The sequence below is a fragment of the Onychostruthus taczanowskii genome, unplaced genomic scaffold, assembly GCF_017590055.1.
Source record: "Onychostruthus taczanowskii isolate IOZ18803 unplaced genomic scaffold, ASM1759005v1 scaffold134, whole genome shotgun sequence".
NCBI lineage: Eukaryota > Metazoa > Chordata > Aves > Passeriformes > Passeridae > Onychostruthus > Onychostruthus taczanowskii.
Genome location: NW_024498507.1, coordinates 945,015 through 967,409, shown reverse-complemented (window position 1 = coordinate 967,409; position 22,395 = coordinate 945,015). Strand labels below are relative to the sequence as shown.

General features: G+C 37.5%; 1 protein-coding gene across 2 annotated transcripts in view; it reads right to left on the bottom strand.

The window, feature by feature from the left end:
- Positions 1 to 22,175, bottom strand: part of RASEF (RAS and EF-hand domain containing) — a 30,358-nt gene extending 8,183 nt beyond the window's left edge. For both annotated transcript variants that reach the window (XM_041397049.1, XM_041397050.1), the window contains exons 1-12: positions 21,755 to 22,175; positions 13,926 to 14,072; positions 13,063 to 13,153; positions 10,128 to 10,223; positions 9,038 to 9,115; positions 8,427 to 8,542; positions 7,643 to 7,711; positions 6,648 to 6,732; positions 5,114 to 5,205; positions 2,127 to 2,361; positions 968 to 1,105; positions 727 to 874 (exon numbers count right to left, since the gene is read on the bottom strand). In XM_041397049.1, the coding sequence (XP_041252983.1) occupies positions 727 to 874; positions 968 to 1,105; positions 2,127 to 2,361; positions 5,114 to 5,205; positions 6,648 to 6,732; positions 7,643 to 7,711; positions 8,427 to 8,542; positions 9,038 to 9,115; positions 10,128 to 10,223; positions 13,063 to 13,153; positions 13,926 to 14,072; positions 21,755 to 22,122 (1,663 nt within the window). In that variant the 5' untranslated portion in view covers positions 22,123 to 22,175. The remainder of the gene's footprint in view (positions 1 to 726; positions 875 to 967; positions 1,106 to 2,126; positions 2,362 to 5,113; positions 5,206 to 6,647; positions 6,733 to 7,642; positions 7,712 to 8,426; positions 8,543 to 9,037; positions 9,116 to 10,127; positions 10,224 to 13,062; positions 13,154 to 13,925; positions 14,073 to 21,754) is intronic.
- Positions 22,176 to 22,395: the final 220 nt, after the last annotated feature.

Below are 22,395 nucleotides of genomic sequence, written 5' to 3'. Positions count from 1 at the left end.
CTTTTCACAGAAGAATTGATACAAATTGCATTCTGAACAACAAGCAAGATCTCTTGCTGCTTTATTTCACTTAACAGTTTTATCAAAGAAGTGAAAATGTTTTAGAAAAAATTTGATTTCAAATACCAAGGAAGAAAAAGATAAATTAGAACAAAAATCCTGACAAGAGGCAACAAAACAGACATATAAGTACGATTTGATTGGAAGACAAAATTCACTCTTTGGAATCCTTAAGACTTAAGTTTGTTAGCTAACAAGTATACTAATATACAGAAGTCAGTCAGAAATCCTTCTAGCTGTTATTTAAACCAACGCTTCAATAACACTTTGAAGAAATTGCAACAAAAAATAGTAGGACAGACACCAAAGGATAGTATGAAATACTAAGGAAAGAGAGAATTGTTGAGAAAATAAGAAAGCAATGAAAAATGCAGAAAAGCTCATACACACACTGAAAGTTCCTTATACTGACATTCCTTCTTTGGTGCTTTGTGTTGTTCAGAAAGAGGCTTCATAAAGAAAAACTAAATTAGACCAGTACCCTATTTTCCACTACAAACAGCTGTTATTACTAAGCTTTCGTAATTAATTAGATCTCACAGCCTGCATGAGAAACTGTGTGAGTACATCCCTAGCAAGCAATCACAAAGGCAAGCTTTTCATCCTCTTTGCTGTAAAATAACAATGAAATTCATTTCAGTATTTTAAGAAGAACACCAACTATACCCAGAGTTGCACTGGTATTGCCTTGAAATTCATTCTTGCAAAGTCTCATAAGAAAACTGGATTTTCCCACTGCTGCATCTCCAGCAAGAACAATCTTGTAAGCCTTCTCTGTACTGGGGTATTTTGGAGCGCATTCAGTTGCATCTGGCTGAAAATAAAAAGAATCCCTCTATAACAACTCATAAAAAAACCCACCCCTCTGTATCATTCTTTTCCATTTTTCCCCTGAAGAACTGGTTACCTGAGGGGTGAGAGCAGATATGTATCTCCTCGTTGAAGCAACTGAGCTGCTTCGACTAACTGGTCGTGAGGGCTTCCAGTCTAAAACTGCAGTGCTGTTAGCAGGACTGTATGCTTCTTCATCTCTGATCTCAGGAACCTGAAAATATGAGTTAGTTCTCCGGTGAGAAAAGCATGTTTTTCTGGAAAGGCACAGCTAAGACTCATTAAAACATTTTAACACTTTGGATTAAACAGAGATAAATGACCAGATACAGCTGTGCAATTCTAATCAAAATACTGTGATAATTCTGTTCTCTGTTATTTCTGCTGTTTAGTATAAGCTACATTTTGTCTTTTAACATTTCTATTGCTTGGCATCCATTCTTTCAGTATTCTAATAGAGCAGACTAATTTCTATATGAAAATTTCAGCTTATAACATAGTCACAATAAACAACTGGGACAATACTTCATTTCAAAGCTTATTTTGCAAACATTAAGAATTTTCCCGAAGACATTACTCTCCATGCTATTACTACTCAAGCAAAATTAAGTAGAGCACAGCTGTAATCAACATTATTCATAGCAAAGTCTCCACAGAGATTAATGTCTACGAAACACACAGCAAAGAGTTTACCTTAAAAAAACCCTATAGTATAGTGTGCTTGACATTATTTTTACTGTGTAGTCCTTAGAAATTCTTTCAATGTTACTAACAATAAAACAGACACAGTAACACTTTCTTAGATATTTTTTAATTCTCCAAGATTTTAGCCTATGAGTCAATGTGTGAACTAATAGTATTTTATCTCATATGTGCTTTTTTCTCCACTGCTACAGCACAGTAAGATAAGTGAATAGAAACCTATTTTATTTCTATCTGCTTTTTTATCATTAGAAAATGAGCTCCTTTCTGCATACAGTTTAACAACCTTCAAAAATTACACAAACTTCAAAAATTACGTTATTACCTCAAAAACATACCAAAAAATGTAAATTCAAAATGAACTACTTATACATTCTCAAAAAAATGTTCACTAATTAATTTAAATACGCATGACCCAAATATTTACTTTTAACTGGCCTGCGGGCAAAGATCCATTTTATTTTAAAAACAGGAAGCTAATTTTGTCTCCAATCAAAGACTTCTCTCAGAGAAGAAGCAAATCTGGCACTTACATCTGTATCAGAGGCATCACCACCAAAGCCTTCTTGCATACATTGTGACCTTTGAAAAATCCTTTGATGCCTATATTCCACTTCTGAATCATACTCATTTGAATCTCTCAGGGTAGACAAACCACTGTCAAAACAGCTCTCAGGTAAGCTGTCAACTTCACAGTTTATCCTTTGCATTGGATCACAAAGGGCTAAAGAATCATAATCTTCATCAACACAAGACGAATGAGATGACCTAATAAGAAAATATTGGAGGGGGAAAAATAAATTATTCCATATAATAAATCCCAATAATAAATAATTGCTCTTCCCAACAAAATCTGAGCCTTTCTGGAATAGTCAATTCTTAGAAACGCTAATGTTAAGTTTAAGACATATGTCAATCCCTATCTTGCCTTTATAAAGAATTTCTTTCCCAATCATATGTCTTGGGATGCTCAGATCAAATTATTTAATCTGTGTTACTGATGATGACTTTCCAAGTGTCAGTAATTATGACTACGTTAATTTTAAAAAGCCTATCTAAAAAGACATTCAGAAAGTGATGTACTATGAAGACATGAGAAAAAGAAAAATACATACGATGTTTTAGTGAATTTTAGCCAACTCTACGACAAAAAACAACCTTGACATACTGCATCTCATTTAAATGAATGCATTTGTTCACAGGGGCATGCAGTAAGAAACAGCAATAAATATAGAAGATGGAGTAGCCAAGTTCAGGAGATCAGTAATGGTGGAAGAAGTCACTGAATAATTTTCTTACAGTTTGATAAACTATGCAAAACCTAAACTTTTACACAGAATTCCTCTCTTTTCTCTTAACCTTCTTTTAAAAGTCTTTTTTTCATTCTGGATACTGTAATATATTAAAATATTTTAAGGAATTGCTGCAGTGACAGTATGGGTTACGGAAAAAAAAAAAAAGGTTTTATTTATGCAAATAAAACCACAGAAAAAAGAAGGTTAATAGAGTGAATCCTAAAAAAACCAGTCTTATAAAAAAGGTTACAGTCATTATCATGCCTCTTCAGCAAGACAGGGACAGGCATCAACGAAAGTGAGGCAGTAAAGGTCTCCAAGTCATAGCGCAGAAGAGAGGGTCTGGTTTAGCCCTGTTGGGATTGGATGTGATGCACTGACCTGCTAAACCAGACAAGGTCAGCACCAATCCTTGTAATAACAGCTTGCTCCCAGACGGGCTCCCCTGTGATGGCACAACACAGGAGAGCACACTGGGGAAAATCACCAAATTATGAAGCTGTTACTGAGTCGAATTCTTCCCTGCACCCGGCCAAATGGGGGTGATAGTGGCATCACTGTCCCATGCAGTAACATTCAAAACCATCCAATTTACACCCCTTCGGGCTAATGAATAACACATGAATGCATGTGATCTTTGCTTTAGGATATCAAAGTGTACACGGTCTTTGTATTCACGCACACTTACTAGCCCATATCAAATCACTGAATTACTGACAAAGAGTGCATGCTATAACAAAGTTAAGCTCGCCAGGCATTCTCTGAAATAAAGCTCTTAAGTAGGCAATTCCCAATTGCATTGAACTATGAATTCAATGCTGGGAATTTTATATATGCTTAAAGCAACTTAGACCAAGATGAATCTTACAGCCAAAAAAAATAAAATCATACATTTTAGAACAGATTGCTTAAAACATATTAGTATACAAACCAATACCTCTTAATGCTGAGCTGATGTCAGGAGACAAGGTACTGAGAACAAACACGTTTTGGGACATTCACATCTCTTTTTGTCTTTTGATATATCAAGTCACACATGTTAAGACTAAGCTTTATTCCTACCCCATAAACTTTCTTCTGAAGTGGCTTGTATTTCTCACTTTTATGGAAATACAAGGATTGTACCATGTGGCACGTACTAATAAACATTCATAAAGAACAACATAACTAAGGCTCCAGAGAGGTTTTATTTACTCCCTCAGAAAATTACTGCATGCAATATGCAACTTAGAGTGGATGCCTCTAAAAATTTGCAGAGGGTCCAATATTAGGGAATTGGGTTTATGTGCATTCAGAAACAGGAAAGTGCTTTTAACAACCAAAACTTTACAGCCAGCAAACACATCTCACAAGGAGACAACAGAATAAGGACACTACTGAATAAATGGGGATATTATAAGTTTGAAGCAAAGTCTATTTAATTCCTATCCAATATTTTTCTTTCTGACAAACTACTATTCTCTATTAGAGATCTCTCTATGGTTTGGAATACCACTGAAAGAAAAAATAAAATAATCTATCAATTGAGTGAGGACACACATTTTTGCTGATGGATCTGTTTAAAAAATCAAGTGTGAAAGCATAACATGACTGACAGCACTCAGGGTTGCCTCCAGTACCCACAGTCTTCAGTGAGTCTCTGAAATGATGAGGAAGTTCTGATCAATTATCTGTATCTATTAAGTAGAAAAATAAATACCTCTGACCATCTAATTGCATTTAGATAACTTACTGGTTTTACACTCTTATCCCATTAATATCCAAGTGCATCCACTACTCTTGCATGTCAGTGTGAGATGAGGTAATATGAAGATCAGGCCCACATTTGTACTAATTATTATATGGGAAAAAAGGCACACAAGCTGAACATAAAATCAAAAATGTTTTATTTCTCAAATACTGAGAAAGGCTAACAAAGGTCCTCAGAAGAGTTTTATAGTTTCTTGGAAACAAAAAGACTGAGACTCAAACTAGAATCAAAAAAGGCAAAGACCAGACAAGAGGCTGTCTGACCTCTTCACAAGTTTATGGCTTCTACTGAAGAGGGCTATCCTGAGCTTTCTGAAGTAATTGAGAAGATTCCTATTGACTTTAGTATATTTTGGATCAAATGCTATGGTCATACATTACTTCTAAATCAGACAGAACTATTGTCTGTTACTTAACACTAATTTGGTCTTCTAAGACAAGCCATTCTCAAATTAATAAAAGCAAGCCTGGCTTACCTGTCATATCGTGGGTTTAAAGGAGAATGTTCACCATTAAATTTAGGACTGCTTCTAGAAATGGTACTTCCTGGTGAGGTATTTGCTAACCGCTGAAAGAGATACATAGTAAATGCATTATAACTTTGATGAACACAGAGGATTATATCTAGATTTGTTGGGGAAAAAAGCGTGCATCATCACAACTACAAATTGGATGTATTTAATATATGTTTATTTATATTTTTTATACATATATATATATGTTTAGCTACTTAGGTTTAGTTAAACCTCATACTTCATATACGACTGAGGGCCAGAAGGCTTATTACCAATAGCGTTTAGGCTTCACCACTGCCCTTATACTGAACACACTAGACATGTTCAACCACAAAAGAACAGAATTTCCAAGAGAATTATTTCATTGACTACCTCAAGACTCTAATCTCAAGACTCTGAAAGTTTTGAAAAGTGATATTTAGACCATGGCATACTGACTACTGAAAAAAAGGGGAACTGAGCTAGTTTCAGGAGAGCTACCTCCTAGTTCTTGAGAGAACTAGGAAGGTAAGGTCTCAACTAATAGCATGAAACAAAAGTATTTTGTACGTTCTGCTGTGTTTCCATACATTTATTCACTGGAAACAGCTTCTTCTGTCTAAGTAATATGCTCATTTATATTTCCAGGCATGACAGTAGGAAATGGTATCCATTGCTGCATCTGTAGTGGATCTCTGGTAGCTCCTATCAACAAAAAGCACTCATGTTCACTGGTATGGAATACTGCAAACAGGCACTGCCCTGACCCCTATTTTCTTCCTTCCTGTCCAGTATTGTCTTTATGGGCTCATTATTCTGATCCCATCCTTCTAAAAAAGCTATCTGCTTTCCTCATGATACCCAGCCATGTTTTAAGTTTTAAGAGTTAAGTCAAGTTTAAGAGTTAAGTTTAAGAGTTAAGTCAAGTTTTAAGAGTTTTAACAGGTTTCACAGGATTGCAAAATGACAGTGTAGAGCAGGTTTTTTCCTTACTTTCAAGCCTTCCTTTCTCTAGTTTGGAGGATGTCAGGTGACATTTGCTACAAGAGACTCTAATGCAGTTCTGTGAGCCCAAAAGGGTCTGACTAAGATCTCTATCAGTAGTGCATGCTATTCATTTTCCCAGTGACTTGCCTGGACAGAAGTTTGAGTTAGGTTAAGACCTTGCTATTAAAAAAGGGCAGTTTTCTGAGAACGTGTGTTGTCAGTGGTAGGACACTCCCTTACACAACACAAATACATTCCCTTTAGCGCAAGAGAAACTGTTGATTTATTCACCTTATTAAATATCACAGATTATTAAAAAAAGTCATCTTCCAAAGCATCTGGAAAGTAGCTATGCTCTAACAAAACTTCCATTATTTAACAAAACATAAGTAAAATCTAACAAAACTACACAGGAGTATTCACTGAAAAAAATCTCAATTTTTTCAGTACCCACTGAGGTACCAGTTTAAATGCGCTGTGTTGATTCTTACACCTTCTATGACAATGTAACAAAATCATCAATACATACCAATGATCTGTTGTACTTGCTGAAACTGTTTTCAAGTGCACTTCTTAAACCATCGTTGCTATCATGTAGTTTTCTATTAGCTGATCTAACAAGGAAACACAGTTTAACTTGCAGAATTCAAGAAAACATGAAAAACTATGTAACTTCTCAAAAAGAAAAATTTTCAAAATACTTCTAAAAAACCCTTTTTTTCTTTAGCTAAACACTAAATAGTAACATGAAACTAGAAACACAACGACAGGTACTCAAACAAATTATCAGAAAAAAATCACTGTGAATTTTAGGCTTCAGTGGCAGCCCAGGAAGTCCATTTTCACTTGTACAGCATGGTCTCTGGTCAGTTGAGTTTAAAAAAATGTACTGTAGGAATGGTGACCAAAAAAAAAAAAAACCAAACAAAACAAATCACACAATAAAACAACAAGTCCAGCCATTTCTGTACGAAATTACTACCCTTTAAATATTGCTGAGGTGATTCTGAAGACAAATATAATCAATCTGCTTGAAATAAAGAATTTGTTTAGGATAAGGATATTAAATAAAGATATAAATAAATGTATTCATTGTGACCCTTCTTGTGCACCTATTATATAATACTGCAACTCTTAGTACTTTCCAGACAACAATAAGACAGGGAGTTACTGGAGAAGCAAAGCCAATAGAAAAAGGAGCAAGGCAGTAATTTTTATGATAGCATGGATAGACTCAAATCACATTCAGCTTATTAGAAAGAAATGAAAGCCATTGGGGCTAAGAAAAGAAATGGAAAGAAACCAACCGAAGTGTTAGTGGATCAGTACCACAGTAGAGTTAATACCACAGTAACATTTATGACAGTTGAGAACAACACCTTTTACAATAATTTAGGCCATTTCAGTATTTTCACTTGGAACTACTTCCCAAATTTCATCCCTATCTTTTGCATATAAAAACACTTATCCCAAATATGGTGGAGCTAAATTTGATAATAAAAAACTGCATTTCTAAAAACTTACTGAAGTATTTCAATTTGTCTTTCCAGATTATCTCTGTCTTCAGTATACTCTCGGATAATTTCTAGATCCCTGGAAAAAAAACCCAAAAAGAAACACCAAACTTAAATGAACTTATACTTAACAGGATATTCTCACATTTTCACCATATTGCCCTTGGCAGAGTTTACATTTATGCTGAAATATGCTCAGAGCAGTTTTACGCAAAGTAAGATCATTTTGTGACTTCATTAATCTCCGCCGTTACAACTCAACAAAGACAGTGAATGAAAAATTAAAATCATACAAAATAACCATACGGACTATCTCTTTTTCCTTTCAAATAAAATTTGTATTATCTGATGATAACCACACAATGAAACTGCCCTTTATGCTCCTTTAAAAGAGTACTAGAAGTAGCGTTCATTCACTTTAGAAAAACAAATGGTTAAGATAGACATGGAAGGCTTCCAAAACTATTCTCCCTAAAATTCATACAGATCCTCATGTGAGTGCAAGCCATGAAGAAAAAAAATTCCTGGTGTACTGCTGTTTTATTCCTAATGAAGTCCCACTAAAATCAACTAATGTTGCAAGATTATGAGAATTTTCATCATAGCCAGAATTTGCTCCTTCAGAAACCTAACAAGAGAAGTGAACAGCATTGATGACACGGTATTAAACATGTACCCACCCTTTAAGGCAAATTCAGAAAATAACTGTTGCCAACTGCATGCATAATAATTACATCAGAAAATAGATGTTGTTTTTTCCCTTGTGAAAATATTATCATGTAGAAGTAACTTACCTCTCAGTGTTCAAAGACTGATCTGCATACTCGCTTTTCAAGGTATCTAATTCACTCTGTAGAAAAGCTATATTTGTCTGTGCTTCTAAGAGATCTTTCTTAAGTCTCTGATTTTCCTTCAAAAAAGGAAGACATTAGATGTTAGCTGTCACAGTCACCTCCACAAAATGTTGATAAACTACAATAGTAGAATAAAAACCATCAAGGTTAAATAAAAATTAAACACTATAAAATTTGGCATAGGGAGGGAAAGAAAATGAAAGAAGGATAAATCAACAGAGAATTCAGTAAATTAACATGCAAGAATTTCTTAACTATTCTTTTTCTATTCAGTTACAAAAAAATGGAACCACATCAACTCAGGCCATTTCTAAATGTCCTATGTAGAATGTGCATACATTTAAACAGGGTTTTTTTCAACTTAAAAGATCCATACACTTACCCATGACTTCTAAGCTTTACTTGCAAGCTTACCATTAATAAATGTTAAAAAAAAAGAAACCAACAAAAATCAAAACCCAAATCTCCACAAGTATACCAATCTGTACTGCAGACACTAAAACTGAGGCTAAATTAATTTGTTAATAATAATAATATTAATATTCTCTTACCAGCAACATATCATGTATTCTTTTCTTCAGTTCAACTACATCTTCCCGGTGATTAACATACTTGGATTGCTCCTCCAGCTTAAGTATTAAAAAAATGCACAATTAATGTATTTGATTGTTCTGATTAAAAAAACAAACCTTATGGGAATCACAATAAATAATCCTTAGGACGTTTTACAGTTACTAAAGTTTTTAAAACTTAACAGTTGTTCTGAATGTACTAGCAGACAGCATTATTTCAAAAATCACTGGCTTTCTAGAAAATTGATATGCATTTTGCACTCTTTAGGTATAAAATATTCATAACTAGTGACACAGAAGACAGCTGTTAAGATCGAAACAGAGAGAAAAACTAACTTTAAAAAATTATAAAAAATTATTAATACCTCAGCTATGTAGTACTTGGACTAGAAGCTCTCATGTGTCTTGTAAGAAATTTCCATTTCTAGAAATGTTCTTCTATGTGCAATTAAATACAAAACCCAAACAAATATATCCACTGTGCTTGCTACAATTCTGGTAAAACTTACAGCAAAAACCAAGGTCAAAATTAAACCCAAATTACATATTCCAAACACGTATTACATATTCCAAAACATCATTCCTGAGATTTCATTTTACTTTATTACTAGGTATCAAATTACAAGATCAGATTGCAGTTGAGTTCTAAAAGGCACTATACTTAAAGTTGGGTACTAAAAGGCACTATATGTAAATAACTACATCTGGGTTGCCAATTCCATCTTTATTTATAAATTACAAATGCTTAGTGGAAATATATTGGACTATTTCTAATGGACCAAATATAAGACTAGGTAACTGCAATGTTAATAACCTGATAGACCTAGAAAATTGTTAAGCTAAAGAATTTAGGTAATAGTTGCTGCTCTCTTTCCTAACTATTTAAACAAATTACACAACATGAATACAAAAGCACAGAATGACAACACAACCTAAAAATTATCTGCAGTTGTCATTTACTAACACAAATTAAATTAGAAACCTACAATTATGATTACCCATCTTGAGGGAGACATTTCATAAGGTCAAAAAACACTTAAAAAAACTCAACACACTTCAACTCACTTACCTTTTTAAGTTTTTTTATTGTCACCTGAAGATCCCCAACTTCAGCGTCATACTGGCGCTTCAGCTCATTTAGTGCTTCTTCAGCTTTCTGCTTCTCCTGCAGTATTTTCAATCTCATTAGAAGTTGAGACAGGTTTCATATCTTTATCAAAAAATTCGTTCATCGCTTTGTAAAGCACATACTTTTTGCTTAGACAAATGTGTTTTTCCATTCTATCCCTTCCTTAAGGTCCATAGGTTCTGATTCTGTAATTGCAGTCTATGCAATACACAGATATTGTGTATACACAATATAAAATGGTGGCATGAAAGCAAATATTTGGGTCCATTCAGTGTTTTTCATTCATGATTCCTGTGCTTAACATTCTCAATGTCACTTACTTTTTTACTTCTGTTTTTCCTTTGAATTATTTTGCTTGCAATTGTTAGAACATTATAGGCCCACGTCAGCAGAAAGCAAGCAGACAACAGCAGCTCTAGTTTTAGATAAATGGTACCATCTCAGCAACAGAGACAAGGGGATGGTTTCACAGCTGTCTATTCAATACCACCCACATCACCGGGATGGCCTCAGCAGCTGGAAATGGGAGCAGTGCCATCTTTTACCAGGGCACATGGCAGGGTGTGCACCTGTGCTTAGAGACTGCAACAAGTACTGCCCACGGGGATGTTCCATGGTGAATGCCCTTTTGTGGGTAAAATACTCTCTTTCCCTTGTATACCCTACATTATCAATATTGTTGCATTTATTGCAGCCTTCCAGTATACTGTAAGTCTAGTTTATGATTTCTCCCAGTTTCCTCTATTACTAGAAGAAGCAGAGGGGATAAAAGGTGACAACAGGACTGGGTTTAATTTTCTCACTGTGTTTGAAACCAGCACCAAGTGCTCTGTCTAAACACCAATACCTGTATATAGTACTCAGTCTGAGTATCAAACGAATTTGTGCATCAATGACAATGTGTGTGGTGTGCTACTGACTGGTGTGTTTCCTCACTCCAGTCACTCCCCAGGGACTCCAGTTTCACAACACAACAAGTCAGAATGCAGCAGTGAGAAATGGAGCCAACGAGACAGGTTGGGTTTTCACATGAAAGAGGCAGGCATAGATTTTGCTTAGAATTCAGAATTAGAATTTCCCATAGATGACGCTGACATTCATGTGTTAAAACAATAATCCAAGTAATCAATTTAAGTTGGATTCCCCTACTGTTGCCAACTACATAAACTCACAAGTATTGTTGGGTAACTATTTGCTTCCCTTGAAGAAACAAAGTACAGGATAGGCTCATGCAGAAGCAGGTGTCCCGGTGGCATGAGTGAGATCACTCTGACAAACAATAGCCTTGATTACAGACATTAAGATTAATGGCTTAGTACATTCCCACAAAGTAAATAACCTAGCATTTACTCTCAGGGTGTTCTAGTAGGTGCAGTATGTGGAGCTAGGAGCTACAAGGAACACTGGAGAGTGAAAATGAAAAAAACTTTGTGAGAAACAAGTTAACCAAGTTAACAAAGACCATCTTTCACACCTATGGATAGATGCAAAGAGTGATTGGGAATACAGACTAAATGTAGATAATACATAGAAGATCAACTTCTGCATAATGCCAGTGTATAACTGTAGATGTTCTCAGAATAAGCAAACACACACAGTCATCTTTTCAAAGCAGTGAAAAAGGGTATTCAGTGCTTTTTTCAGTGATTTATCACTTTTTGACAACAGTTATTTTCCAGAGAAAATGTATTTGTTTTCTCAACATTAACAACTTAGCTTCTTTGAAAGTGAAAATTTATCTCTACTAAGAGCTGCATTACCACTAGTTAAACATATTAAACCACACTTTTTTTTTTTTGCAAGTGTGATATCTTTAAGATTTTTATGCCATTATATTTTGTTTCTAGGAACACAATAGGCTTTTATGGTGTGGTAGGACTGTTTTCTCCTGTATAGGAAAAAAAGCTGTTTGAAGTAAATCTAACAGAATACCATTTAACTTCACATATCAGTTAGTGTGAACTACTTAAATTCAGCAAGTTGGCAGACAGTACTTTGTTACTTCTGGTTCTGCAAGTACTCTGGTGAAAGAACCCATAGCAAATATAGATAGATGTTCAGTATACCACATGTCTGACCAAGCAGTAATTATGCCCATAGTGTTTTAATTAATGCATTTCTTATGCCTTCATTAGAACACTTTCACAAACTGTTATGCCCATATAAAGTTTGGCTTATCTTAAATGAATGTAGTAATAATTCAAAATGAACCAGGGAGCTGGTCTTGCTCCTTTGAATTATGCAACCACATGTAGCTCTAATATATCTCTCCCTGGGTAAGACAAGAGGATTTTTACTTCTTTTCATGTAGACTGCAAGTGGGTTGAAACAACAGCTAAAATTGAGCAGATCAAAACAGAGTTTCCCATTAAGTTTGAGGGGCCCAGGCCCTCACACATTGCTACCACAGTTATCCTCTCTTAAGTCTCTAAAATGTAGTTGCAGGAGAAAGGAGGAAAGAAAGAGCATTACTCCAGGCAGATACACAAAGCAGGACCAAATAATCAAAGCATTAAATTATACATAAATTATTGTACTAGGAGAACTAGATTGCATTCTTTAGTGCTGAAATATAATTTTCTGCAGTCTGTTTCCAATATTGGTCTCAGAAAGAAACTCTTCTTGGCCAGTATGTTTCCACAAAAGGGAAAGACTTCTTTTTCTTGGTTCATTACACCTAAGCAGATATTCCTCTTTGGGAAAGCATTAAGAGCATTCATTTTTTTATTTCATGTATAGACTTTTTTCATCCAGACCCTGCCTACAGCAGCTTTGAGTCAGTCCATCACGATCAAAACCACAGGTGGCCATCAATCCTGCTTAAGATCACTGAGAGTTCAGTAATTATGAAATACTGTAAATATAAAATACTCACTTCCTTTTTAACTTTATGCTCTGCAGCCTGTATCCGTAGTTCCATCTCTTCCTCTAACTCACTGAGTTGAACTGCTGCTTTGTCCTGAGCTCTAAAATTTAGAAGAAAATACTCTCTTAGGAATTGCCCTCCAGCTTGAAAGAAACACTGTGTGAAACACATCTGCCTACCTCAACTGAAACAAATTAGACAGAAAGACAGGTAAACAGTTTAACATTGAAACTGGCGTGGCTAAGAACCTAAAGGCCAAATTATTTTGAAGATACTGGCAAATTAGATTTTAAATAATAGCTGCAAGCTGATGATTAGCATTAAATACATCTGCATTTTTAAAATTAATTTACAAAGATGAAAGGTGCCCCTTGTTATCCTATGAAGAGACTTCAAAAGCAACTTGCATCACCCACACATACAAGATCTCTGTTCTGAGCTAATCTGTTTGGTTTTGGCAGTTATGATGTGAGACTGACAGTGCCAAGTAGTTAAAAAAGGTAAATACAGTCCTTGAAGCTCATGAAGCAAAAATATGATTTCTAAAATGAAAGTATAGTGGACATGTATGATAAAAGTCAAAGCTGCAGCCAAGGAAGAGGAGTCAAAATGTTTTAAGGCATTTAACTAACAATAGAGTCTGCAAAAATTTGGCCCAGAATTTATTGGAAGTATGAACAGGCAATCATTTGCAGGCTGCTATATGTGTTTATGCACAAAGGGTATGCACACAAACTAACTTCAGAACTCAGTTTATGGAAATACTTTGCATGGCATATTTTGGCATTAACTCTCAGCAGTTTAATCAAAAAAAGCAGGAGAAGAGAAATAAAAAAACTGCAGAACTGAACTAGAGACACAATTCACTATACCTTTTTACCGCTATGGCCAGAGTTTCCATCTCTGTGCTTTGAAGTTTGATCTCTTGGATGAAGCTCTTAATGACATGCTCATATGGCTGGACTAATCTTGGTTCTGCTATGTGTATGTTCTGATACAGAACACTGACCTGCTCTTGTCTGAAAAAGAGAGATATGCACATTTTAATGCACTCAGTTGGAACAATGTTCTACTATAGGTTTGAAAAACTTACTACAAAATAAGATATTCCCCTCTTTGCCTATTTTTAAAATTTAGCAAACTAGATACAAGCTTTTAACACTCAGTACATTATGACTAAATTCTTTAAATTATGTTTACCATTTCCACTTCTCTGCTTTAATATAGCTACTGAGAAAAAAAAACAACCCAAACTGCCTAATGAAGTAATTTTTTTACTTTCTGTCCATAGTGTAGTGAAGAGAATGCCACTGGCGTAACCCACAATGTATATCAAGTTTCTTGATTGCTTTAATGTTAATCATAATCCATGAAGAAACCTAAGATTTCAGGAGGTTGCATAAGAACTGAAAACAGGCATGAATAATAACTACCTAAGTTAAAAGGGGAAGGAGATAGAGGGAGGTGGGCTGTAGGCAAAATAAGAATACAGCTCCTCAGTTTCACACAAATTATTCTGGTCTATATATAAATAAATTTGTCATTACAAGAAGTTAATTCTGTATATGACTCTCAAGTGAAAAATGTCAGATATATCTCATAAAGAAGAAAGAAAACACTTCTGTAGGTATTTTAGTTGTTAAAAGCTCTCCTGAAATTCATAGTGAAATGTTGCCTCAATGTAGGAACAGTATATTCAGATTTCTATTTAATCTGGACTAATTTACACAGATTGCATACTGTTCTAATTGTCAGAGCAAAGAACCTTTACAAGATTAAAAAAAAAAAAAAAACAACATAAGAGCCAAACCACTATTACAAAGTCTACTACATAAATTGCACAATTGTGCAATTCAACAAGTGTATATTCTCTTAATTTTTTCTCACTTGAAGCAATTCCACAGCTTTGATTATCAATGCTGCAGCACTCTGCTTCTTATATGTGATTTCTCCACTGAAGGTCTAATTTACTTTATTAAAACAGTACCACAACTCTTACTATAGCTCAAATTCCCTTTTAAACAATTTAACAACTTCAGGACAATGTAAAACTTGTTTCCAGCTGAAATGTTGACATTCATTTTGAGACAGAGAAACATAAAACCAGCACAAAGAGATATTTACTGATGCCTGAGAAATTTCTGTGGTTTTGTCTTGCAAAAGATTTCCTTTACAAACGCTAATCCTGTATTACCTGTATTTAGTAAGTTAAATATCTTCCAATGAATGCACACAATTTCGTTTTGAAAATATGTTCTAAAGAGAGTAATGTTGAAGTTCACCAACAGTAACAATAACGAACAGGTTTATCTAATCATCAGGTGCTACAAACTCTGTATAAATAACACAACATTAAAGAACTCCTCAAATGTATATTTATTCAATTAATGATTTGCATTTAAAAAACTGTTAAGGACATTTCCAGAATCCACCTGGAGGCCTGTAGTCAGTGGCATTTTCTGGGATCAATACTGGAACCAGTCTTGTTCAACCTGTTTATCAATGATCCAGATGAAGGGAAAGAATGTACCCTCAGCAAGTTTACTGATGCTCTTTAAAACTGGTTTTCCTTGTAATCCTAAATTAATTTTCAGTGTATTTAGCTGCAAACCTGTAAGTTCCACACTAACAAAGTTGTGTTAGCGTGGAACTTAAAGGTGTTCACAAATACTAATGCGTAGAAAGAGCATTTTTTTAATATATGGCATGAAAGTTTGTCACTTTGTTTATCTGGCACTATGGTTATGCTACTCATCATGCATGCATTTACTTCTGTTGCTTCTGCAAAGTGCAGACACCAAACACTCATAATCCACAAAAGGTACAGCATTGTGGCCAAGGACTACCTTGGCTTTACCTTACCTCATTTCAAAGGTTTTATAGCATAAACCATCTGTAAAATTAGTACTTAATAACAGTAATTAGTCAATATTTGCACAGCTTCACATGAGTTAACTTAAGCAAAGTTACAGTATTCACATGGTTTCAGAGTTCCTGTGAGAACTGCATAAAGAAAAGAAAACTGCTCTGATTATAATGCAATTTCTAATATCATAGAATTAAAATACCATGGCTGCATAGAAGAGGAGCAGAAGGGAGGCAGAGGGAGGACCCCCACCAAAAAACCGCACAACACTGATTTTGAGCACACCAGATATTTATATTGTGTTATCCTTTCCTTTAATCCACACAGCTATATTAATTCTTATCAATTCACAGTATTGTTTCTGGTTTGCTGATTGTACAGTGACATCTGCCTAATAATCCACATTCTGAATGCAGTTCAGAGAAAGATGATGGAATTTTTCAACTAATAACAACTCCAGAGTTGCTCAGTATCTTACATATGCTCCCTGTGTAGTCACCAGAAAGAATATGCTGTATTACACAGGCCACCCAGTCTGACCCTAAGGGCAGTATTTGGTTTTAGAACACTATTTCAATGATCCCTGTCTACTGTAGGTCAGGTGGTAAAATTGCTCTGATCACTTCTACAAGTTCTGTTCTGGTATGGACATGAAGAGATGAAGTATAAGGTGGTCTGAGCTGGGTGGTCAGAACAAAACAAAGCTCAAGCATTAGGTATCTGATAACTGTCCTTACACTGGAGACCAACAGCCTAAGTGTGCCTCCAAGACATTGACAAGTACTTTTTTTCTGAAAAGCAGACACACTGGATATACCACTGTACCAGTCAGCAGAAAAGAACAACCGAATCCAGTACAGATTGGAAAGGATCTAACTTTGTCACAGCTGAGTGCCTAACACTTTCTTTAGATTGAGTTCCTGAAGGAAAAATAGATTACACAGAACTTTAACATGGTGTAAAATTTAAAATATTTGTGAATATGAAGTACTATGGGTTTTTTAATACTAACTTTTCCTTTTCTGTATCTGCCCCTTCAGAAACAGGCTGCATTAAAAGACAATCAAATCAGTAACCGCCAGATGAGACACCCCAGCCAAGGTCTAATTCCCAGAGGAAAGATTTTTAATGTTTCCAAAGCATGAATGCTGCTCCCTTAGAGGTGTGATTTAGAGCCAGTGGAACAGCAATGAAAAAGTCTGTGAGACAGCCAGGGAAAGACTAAGTCTGTGGAAAAGGAGAACACCTCAAAGACTTTACGGCAAATGATCACATGAAGACTCCAAGAAAATGAATGCTCCAGTGCTTAAGTTAGCACACATGCTGTTTTGATTAAAGCAAAAATCAGAAGAGCAGTAAAACTTAATGTAGCTCAGAAAGTCTTCTAGCTCACAGAAAGGTATTCACCACATTTCCAGCAGAGCACATCTCTCAAAGCCCTGTCATGATATGTATTAAAATACAAGACAACATTCCCACAGAAGAGATCCCATCTCCAGCACTGTGGCGAAAAAAAGACACAGCCTTTGGTTTTCCCCAGGATTTGCCTTTATCCCCTCTCCAGGTAACGTGCTTCAGCTTCCAAGGAACTTCCAACTTCTCCAGTACTGACATCAGGGTTCATCATCTCATGGACGGAAACACAAATTGCTGACAAAAGTTAATACTGTGCTCTATATTGACTTTGGCAAAAATCCATCCTAATTTTTGACAGCAAGAGCAAGATAGGTTTTGGATGGGTTTTTTTTATCCAGCAGAGCTTCTCCACTTTGCTGTAGTACAGCGGTATATCCCATGAGTATTGCCTGTTTTCACAGTTTAAGTAGCTCATGTTAAGACCAGCATGCTTTTCTCATTTTATCACATCCCCCAGATCCACATTTTCTATACAGCTCCAGATGAAATGACTGGGGGCACACTGTTATCATAATCACATTAAGAGACTTTGGAATTGTATGAGGCATAAAATCTCATAATCAGGCAGCACTGAAATCTGAGTCTGATGAATAGTCAGCTTGGCTGAAAGTACAAGGCACACAAATAAAACAAAGACTAAACAGCAAAGCAACGGACTATGAGGCCTCTCAGTGAGAGCAGATTTAACTCTAAACAGGGATACAAACTTTCTGCTACAGATTAATCCACCCATTCATGCTCTAATTAATTTAGTTCATTTTCCAATAAGATTATCAAATTTGCCAGACATTGCACAAAAGTTGCCCAGTAGGGCTTAGTCTTTTTGACAGTCCCAAGCCCTTGCTCTTTCTGACTGAAGTCTTTGACGTGGAAATTTAAAAATCTGTTTTCCAGGAAATTTTTTGCCTGTAATTTATGGAGAGGGAAATGCCATAGCATTCGTAAGTACAGGATTTTTCATGTAGTGTCAGAGGATGTTAGATTATTCCTTGCGCAAGCTGAGGAATGGAAAAGGATTGCCATTAGGGAGACATTCCCACACACTTAAAAGAAAACATCTGTCTATTTAGGAGCATGGAGGAACCTTTCAGTCTTGCCACTGAAATTCAAACTGAGATTGGCCACAAGAAAGAATGCAACATCCACTAACACCATTAAGGGGTAAACACTTTCAGTTTGGCAGGGCACTGAAGCACTCACTGTCTGGAGCACCAAAAAGGTCCAAGTTTCTTTTTTGTCCACTCCTGTACCATTTCAAATACTTCCTAGAAGAATAAACTAACGAACATGGCTGACTTCTCAACAAAACAGATCTCCAGCTGGCAATTCACTATAAATACACATAAACTAAAGGCACTGCTATGTTTAATTACTCACTATTCCTGATTAAATGTAGCAATGTAGAAGGGTAGCTCCATTTTAAATGACATTAAAACCAAACAAATCAAAACAGCAACAAGAAAAAAAAAAATACCACAACAAACAACCCCCTGTACAAATCCACTAAAGTCTGACTTCACATATTAGGTTATCAGCCTGCAAAGACTTTCCATCATTTTTTTTCCCAGAGGCAAACTGCCCACCAAGCACAAGTAAAGGCTAAGGCAAACAATACTTTGACTCACAGTAACCACCTAACCAAGAAATCTAACTTAATTTAGTCAAAAAAATCTGTTCAAGTGAGGAGGAAAGGAGCAAGGCTGTAAAGAGACTCTTTAATGTGACGCTGCCTGTTTAACTGCAAACAGTAAAACCACAGCTTCAGCACAGACTTGAATCTTTTGAAGTATAATCTTAGACTGTGCAACTTAGACACCAAACAGCAGAGGTATGATCCATCCCATAATAAAATTACCTCTTGCAAAAAAGTAATTATACTCAAAATATGCTTATTGTAATATATGCTTATTTTAGTATTTGGCAGTAAATAATTTTGCATTAAATGCCTGCTACTTCCTTGAGGACTGGGGCAAGGCATAGAGCTGTTACTGGGTTTCACACTTCGTTATGGAGGGTATTTATGCTTTTTAAAAGTTCAGTCACAGAAACTGAACTTTCAGTTTCTGAAACGGAGACAGAACCATGTGTATCGTGGAAATCTTCCCTTTGATTTCCATGGGTATTCACTCAAGCTGAGGAGTGGCAGAGGCCACAGGTGTTCACTGTGGCATTTTCTCCTGACTTCAACCCTTACCTCACTACTTCCATTTGCTGTGCCTTGTTTCTCCCTGTATAAACCCCAACAGCATTCAAAGCACGTGTCCCAGTGTCTTTGTTAGTCTGTGGCGACAAGGCAGAGCATTTTGAGGAACTGAACCCCAAAATGATCAAGATTAAAAAAAACCAGAGAATTAAAAAAGAGAGATTAAAAAACATGGACTCCCAACTGCATTCATCTGGCTTTGAAGAATTTCTCCTTTGTAATTACTTTTCTCACAAATGTTGATGTCACAACAAATATATGAAGAGCAATAAATCCCAGCATAAGGACGCCAACTCTTTTACAGCACTGAAGATGCAGGTGTGTTCCAAACCATTCTAGTTTTCAAAGTACTGCCTTTTCCTGAATAAAAACGTGAAGTGACAAACAACTAAAACAAATTAAATAATTTAAACAAAAAATATAAACATATTTTTTGAAATCCAGCTTGTACTTCACTTGATTTTGTTATATTCTTCTGCTTAAGACTCCTCAAAGAATTTCAACTTATTCATTACTCATGTAAGTGGTCCTAATGATTTTACTAGGACTACTAACATGGGAAAAAAACCTTATACATACGTTTCAACAAAAAACACATGGGCTACAAATGGAAAAAAAGCTGAGCTGTAGAACAGACCTGGTTCTAGCACTTCAGGATGAGAGAGACAAAAAACAAAGGGCACACTGTTTTTCAGTTGACACTGACACACATTAATAAATACAGCCAACTGTGAAGGATGATCAAATCTGAACCTGAATAAGAAACATTTTCACCAAATTACTGCCTACATGATAGTATTTAACCATCAAAACTTAGTTATTTTCAGTTTTTATGTAAAAGAACCAAAACACAATTACATTATGTCATGATGAATTTATTAGCAAAACCACCAGATGTGTCCGCACAGTGGAGCCAATTAAAGCTGTTCCCCTTCCCATTATCCTTTTACACAGTCAGACTACACTGAAATAGCTGCTGCAAACAGTAACCAAGATACTGAAATGGAGCTATTACCAAGAGGAGAGAGATGCTTTCACAAGTTATCACTGTTCATGAGTGAGATTTTTTTTCAGCTCCTATTGAGTTTCTGACTTCAGGTTATTCAATGTGTCTGCAAGCTTTCAAACAGTCTTTTGTTCTTCAGAAACCAAGTGTCTAACAAGGAAAGCACCATGAACAAATTAAAACCTGTACAAAAATACTGATCTGTCTGAAATGGGGCAGTCCGATAAAACTAAAGAGTATTAGTCCAGAAAGAAAAGAAAATTTACTCCGGATTTACACAGGAGTAGTACGTTAAGTAACTGAAAAATTTTCTGAAGAAACTTTTCACCTCATAATCCAAAATATTTTTAATGTGTCTGGAACCAAAATGGTATAGGTAGGAATTTAAAGAGCCCTATACAGAAACAACATGGAGATATATTCACGTGCAAAACTTTTAAAAACTCTCTTGACTAGCTGCCAAGTCCTGAAATTCAGATTACTTGTCTTCTATCATAAATTACAATTTTAAAATGAAGCACCTCAGCTTTCAGGCAGATTCCTGAGAGCCACCAAAATGCATCTCTGTACACTGGAACCAGGCCGGTGCTAAACGGGTTTAGTCTCCAACAAAGCTACCATCAGTTGTCTTCACTTCACTGAGACCGGGGACAAAGACTGTCACAAACTTCAGCGAGCTCATCACAGTGAGGGCCGTAATTACCAACACCGTTAACGTGGAGGCAACGATGTTGCTGCTCAGCCCTTACCAGGAAAAGACTGATTAGGCTGGAAGAAAAATGCTGGGGACTGGTCGGGGAACAACACGAGGAGAAAGTTCTTGCGGAGCCGGCAGAACTTTACATACCCGCGTTCTGCCAGCCACACTTTCCCACGTGGGTCGCTGGCATAACAGAGCAGAGGAAGCCAGGAGCGGCTGCACGCTAAAAAAAAACAGCGCTGGAAACCACCCCAGCCGGGAAGCAGGCGTACGGAGGGCTCTCTTCACCTGCAGGCACGGGGGTCAGCTACTCGGCCGCTCCCCAGCCGGGATTGCATCAGCGCCGGCGGCGGCTCCGCCAGGAGGGCCGCTCCCGCCCCGCAGGACGGCAGGGCCGGCTCGGCAGCGGCGGGGCCGGGGTGCCCACAGCTCAGCCGCCAGCCGCGGGGCCGCGGACCCGCTCACACCACGGGGTTGGGGTGGGACGGAGCGGGAGGGTCCGGACCTTACCTGGGGATGTACCTCGCCTCGTCCCCGAGCCGCACCTCGAAGTCCTTCCAGGGCTGTTCCAGCCCCGCGGCGACCCAAACCGCTGCCGCCTCTGCCTCCTCCATGTCCTCGCCCCCCGGCTCGCTGCCAGCGGGCTGCGGCCGCGTGGCGCCGCGGAAGCCTCGGGCGAACTCCGGGAAGGTGATGGCCCCGTCCCGGTCGCTGTCGAGGCGCTGGAAGATGGCCTCGGCCTCGGCCGGCTGCACCCGCAGCTCGGCGCAGAGAGCAGCGAAGTCCTCCCGCTCGATGCGGCCCGAGCCGCTGGCGTCGCACGCCAGGAAGAGGGCGCGCAAGCGGGACAGCTCGTCCCTCGCCGCCTCGGGATCCATCGGCCAGCGCCGGGGGCGCGGAGACTCCGACCGCGGACCGAACGCGACGGCACCGGGTGGGCGGCTGTCCTACCTGCGGCTCAGCGGGGCGGGCCGGGTCCTGCTCCGCCCCGGCGCCCCGTGGGGCCGGGCACGGCCGGGAGGCGGATCGCAGGTGGCGGCTCCTGGCCAGGGCAGGTCCCGGGCAGGGCTGGCGGCACCCTCGGGACACCTGGCGGGTCCCGAGCCGGCAGCGGCCCCGCTGCCCCCCGGAGTGTAGGGGACGGGGCTCTC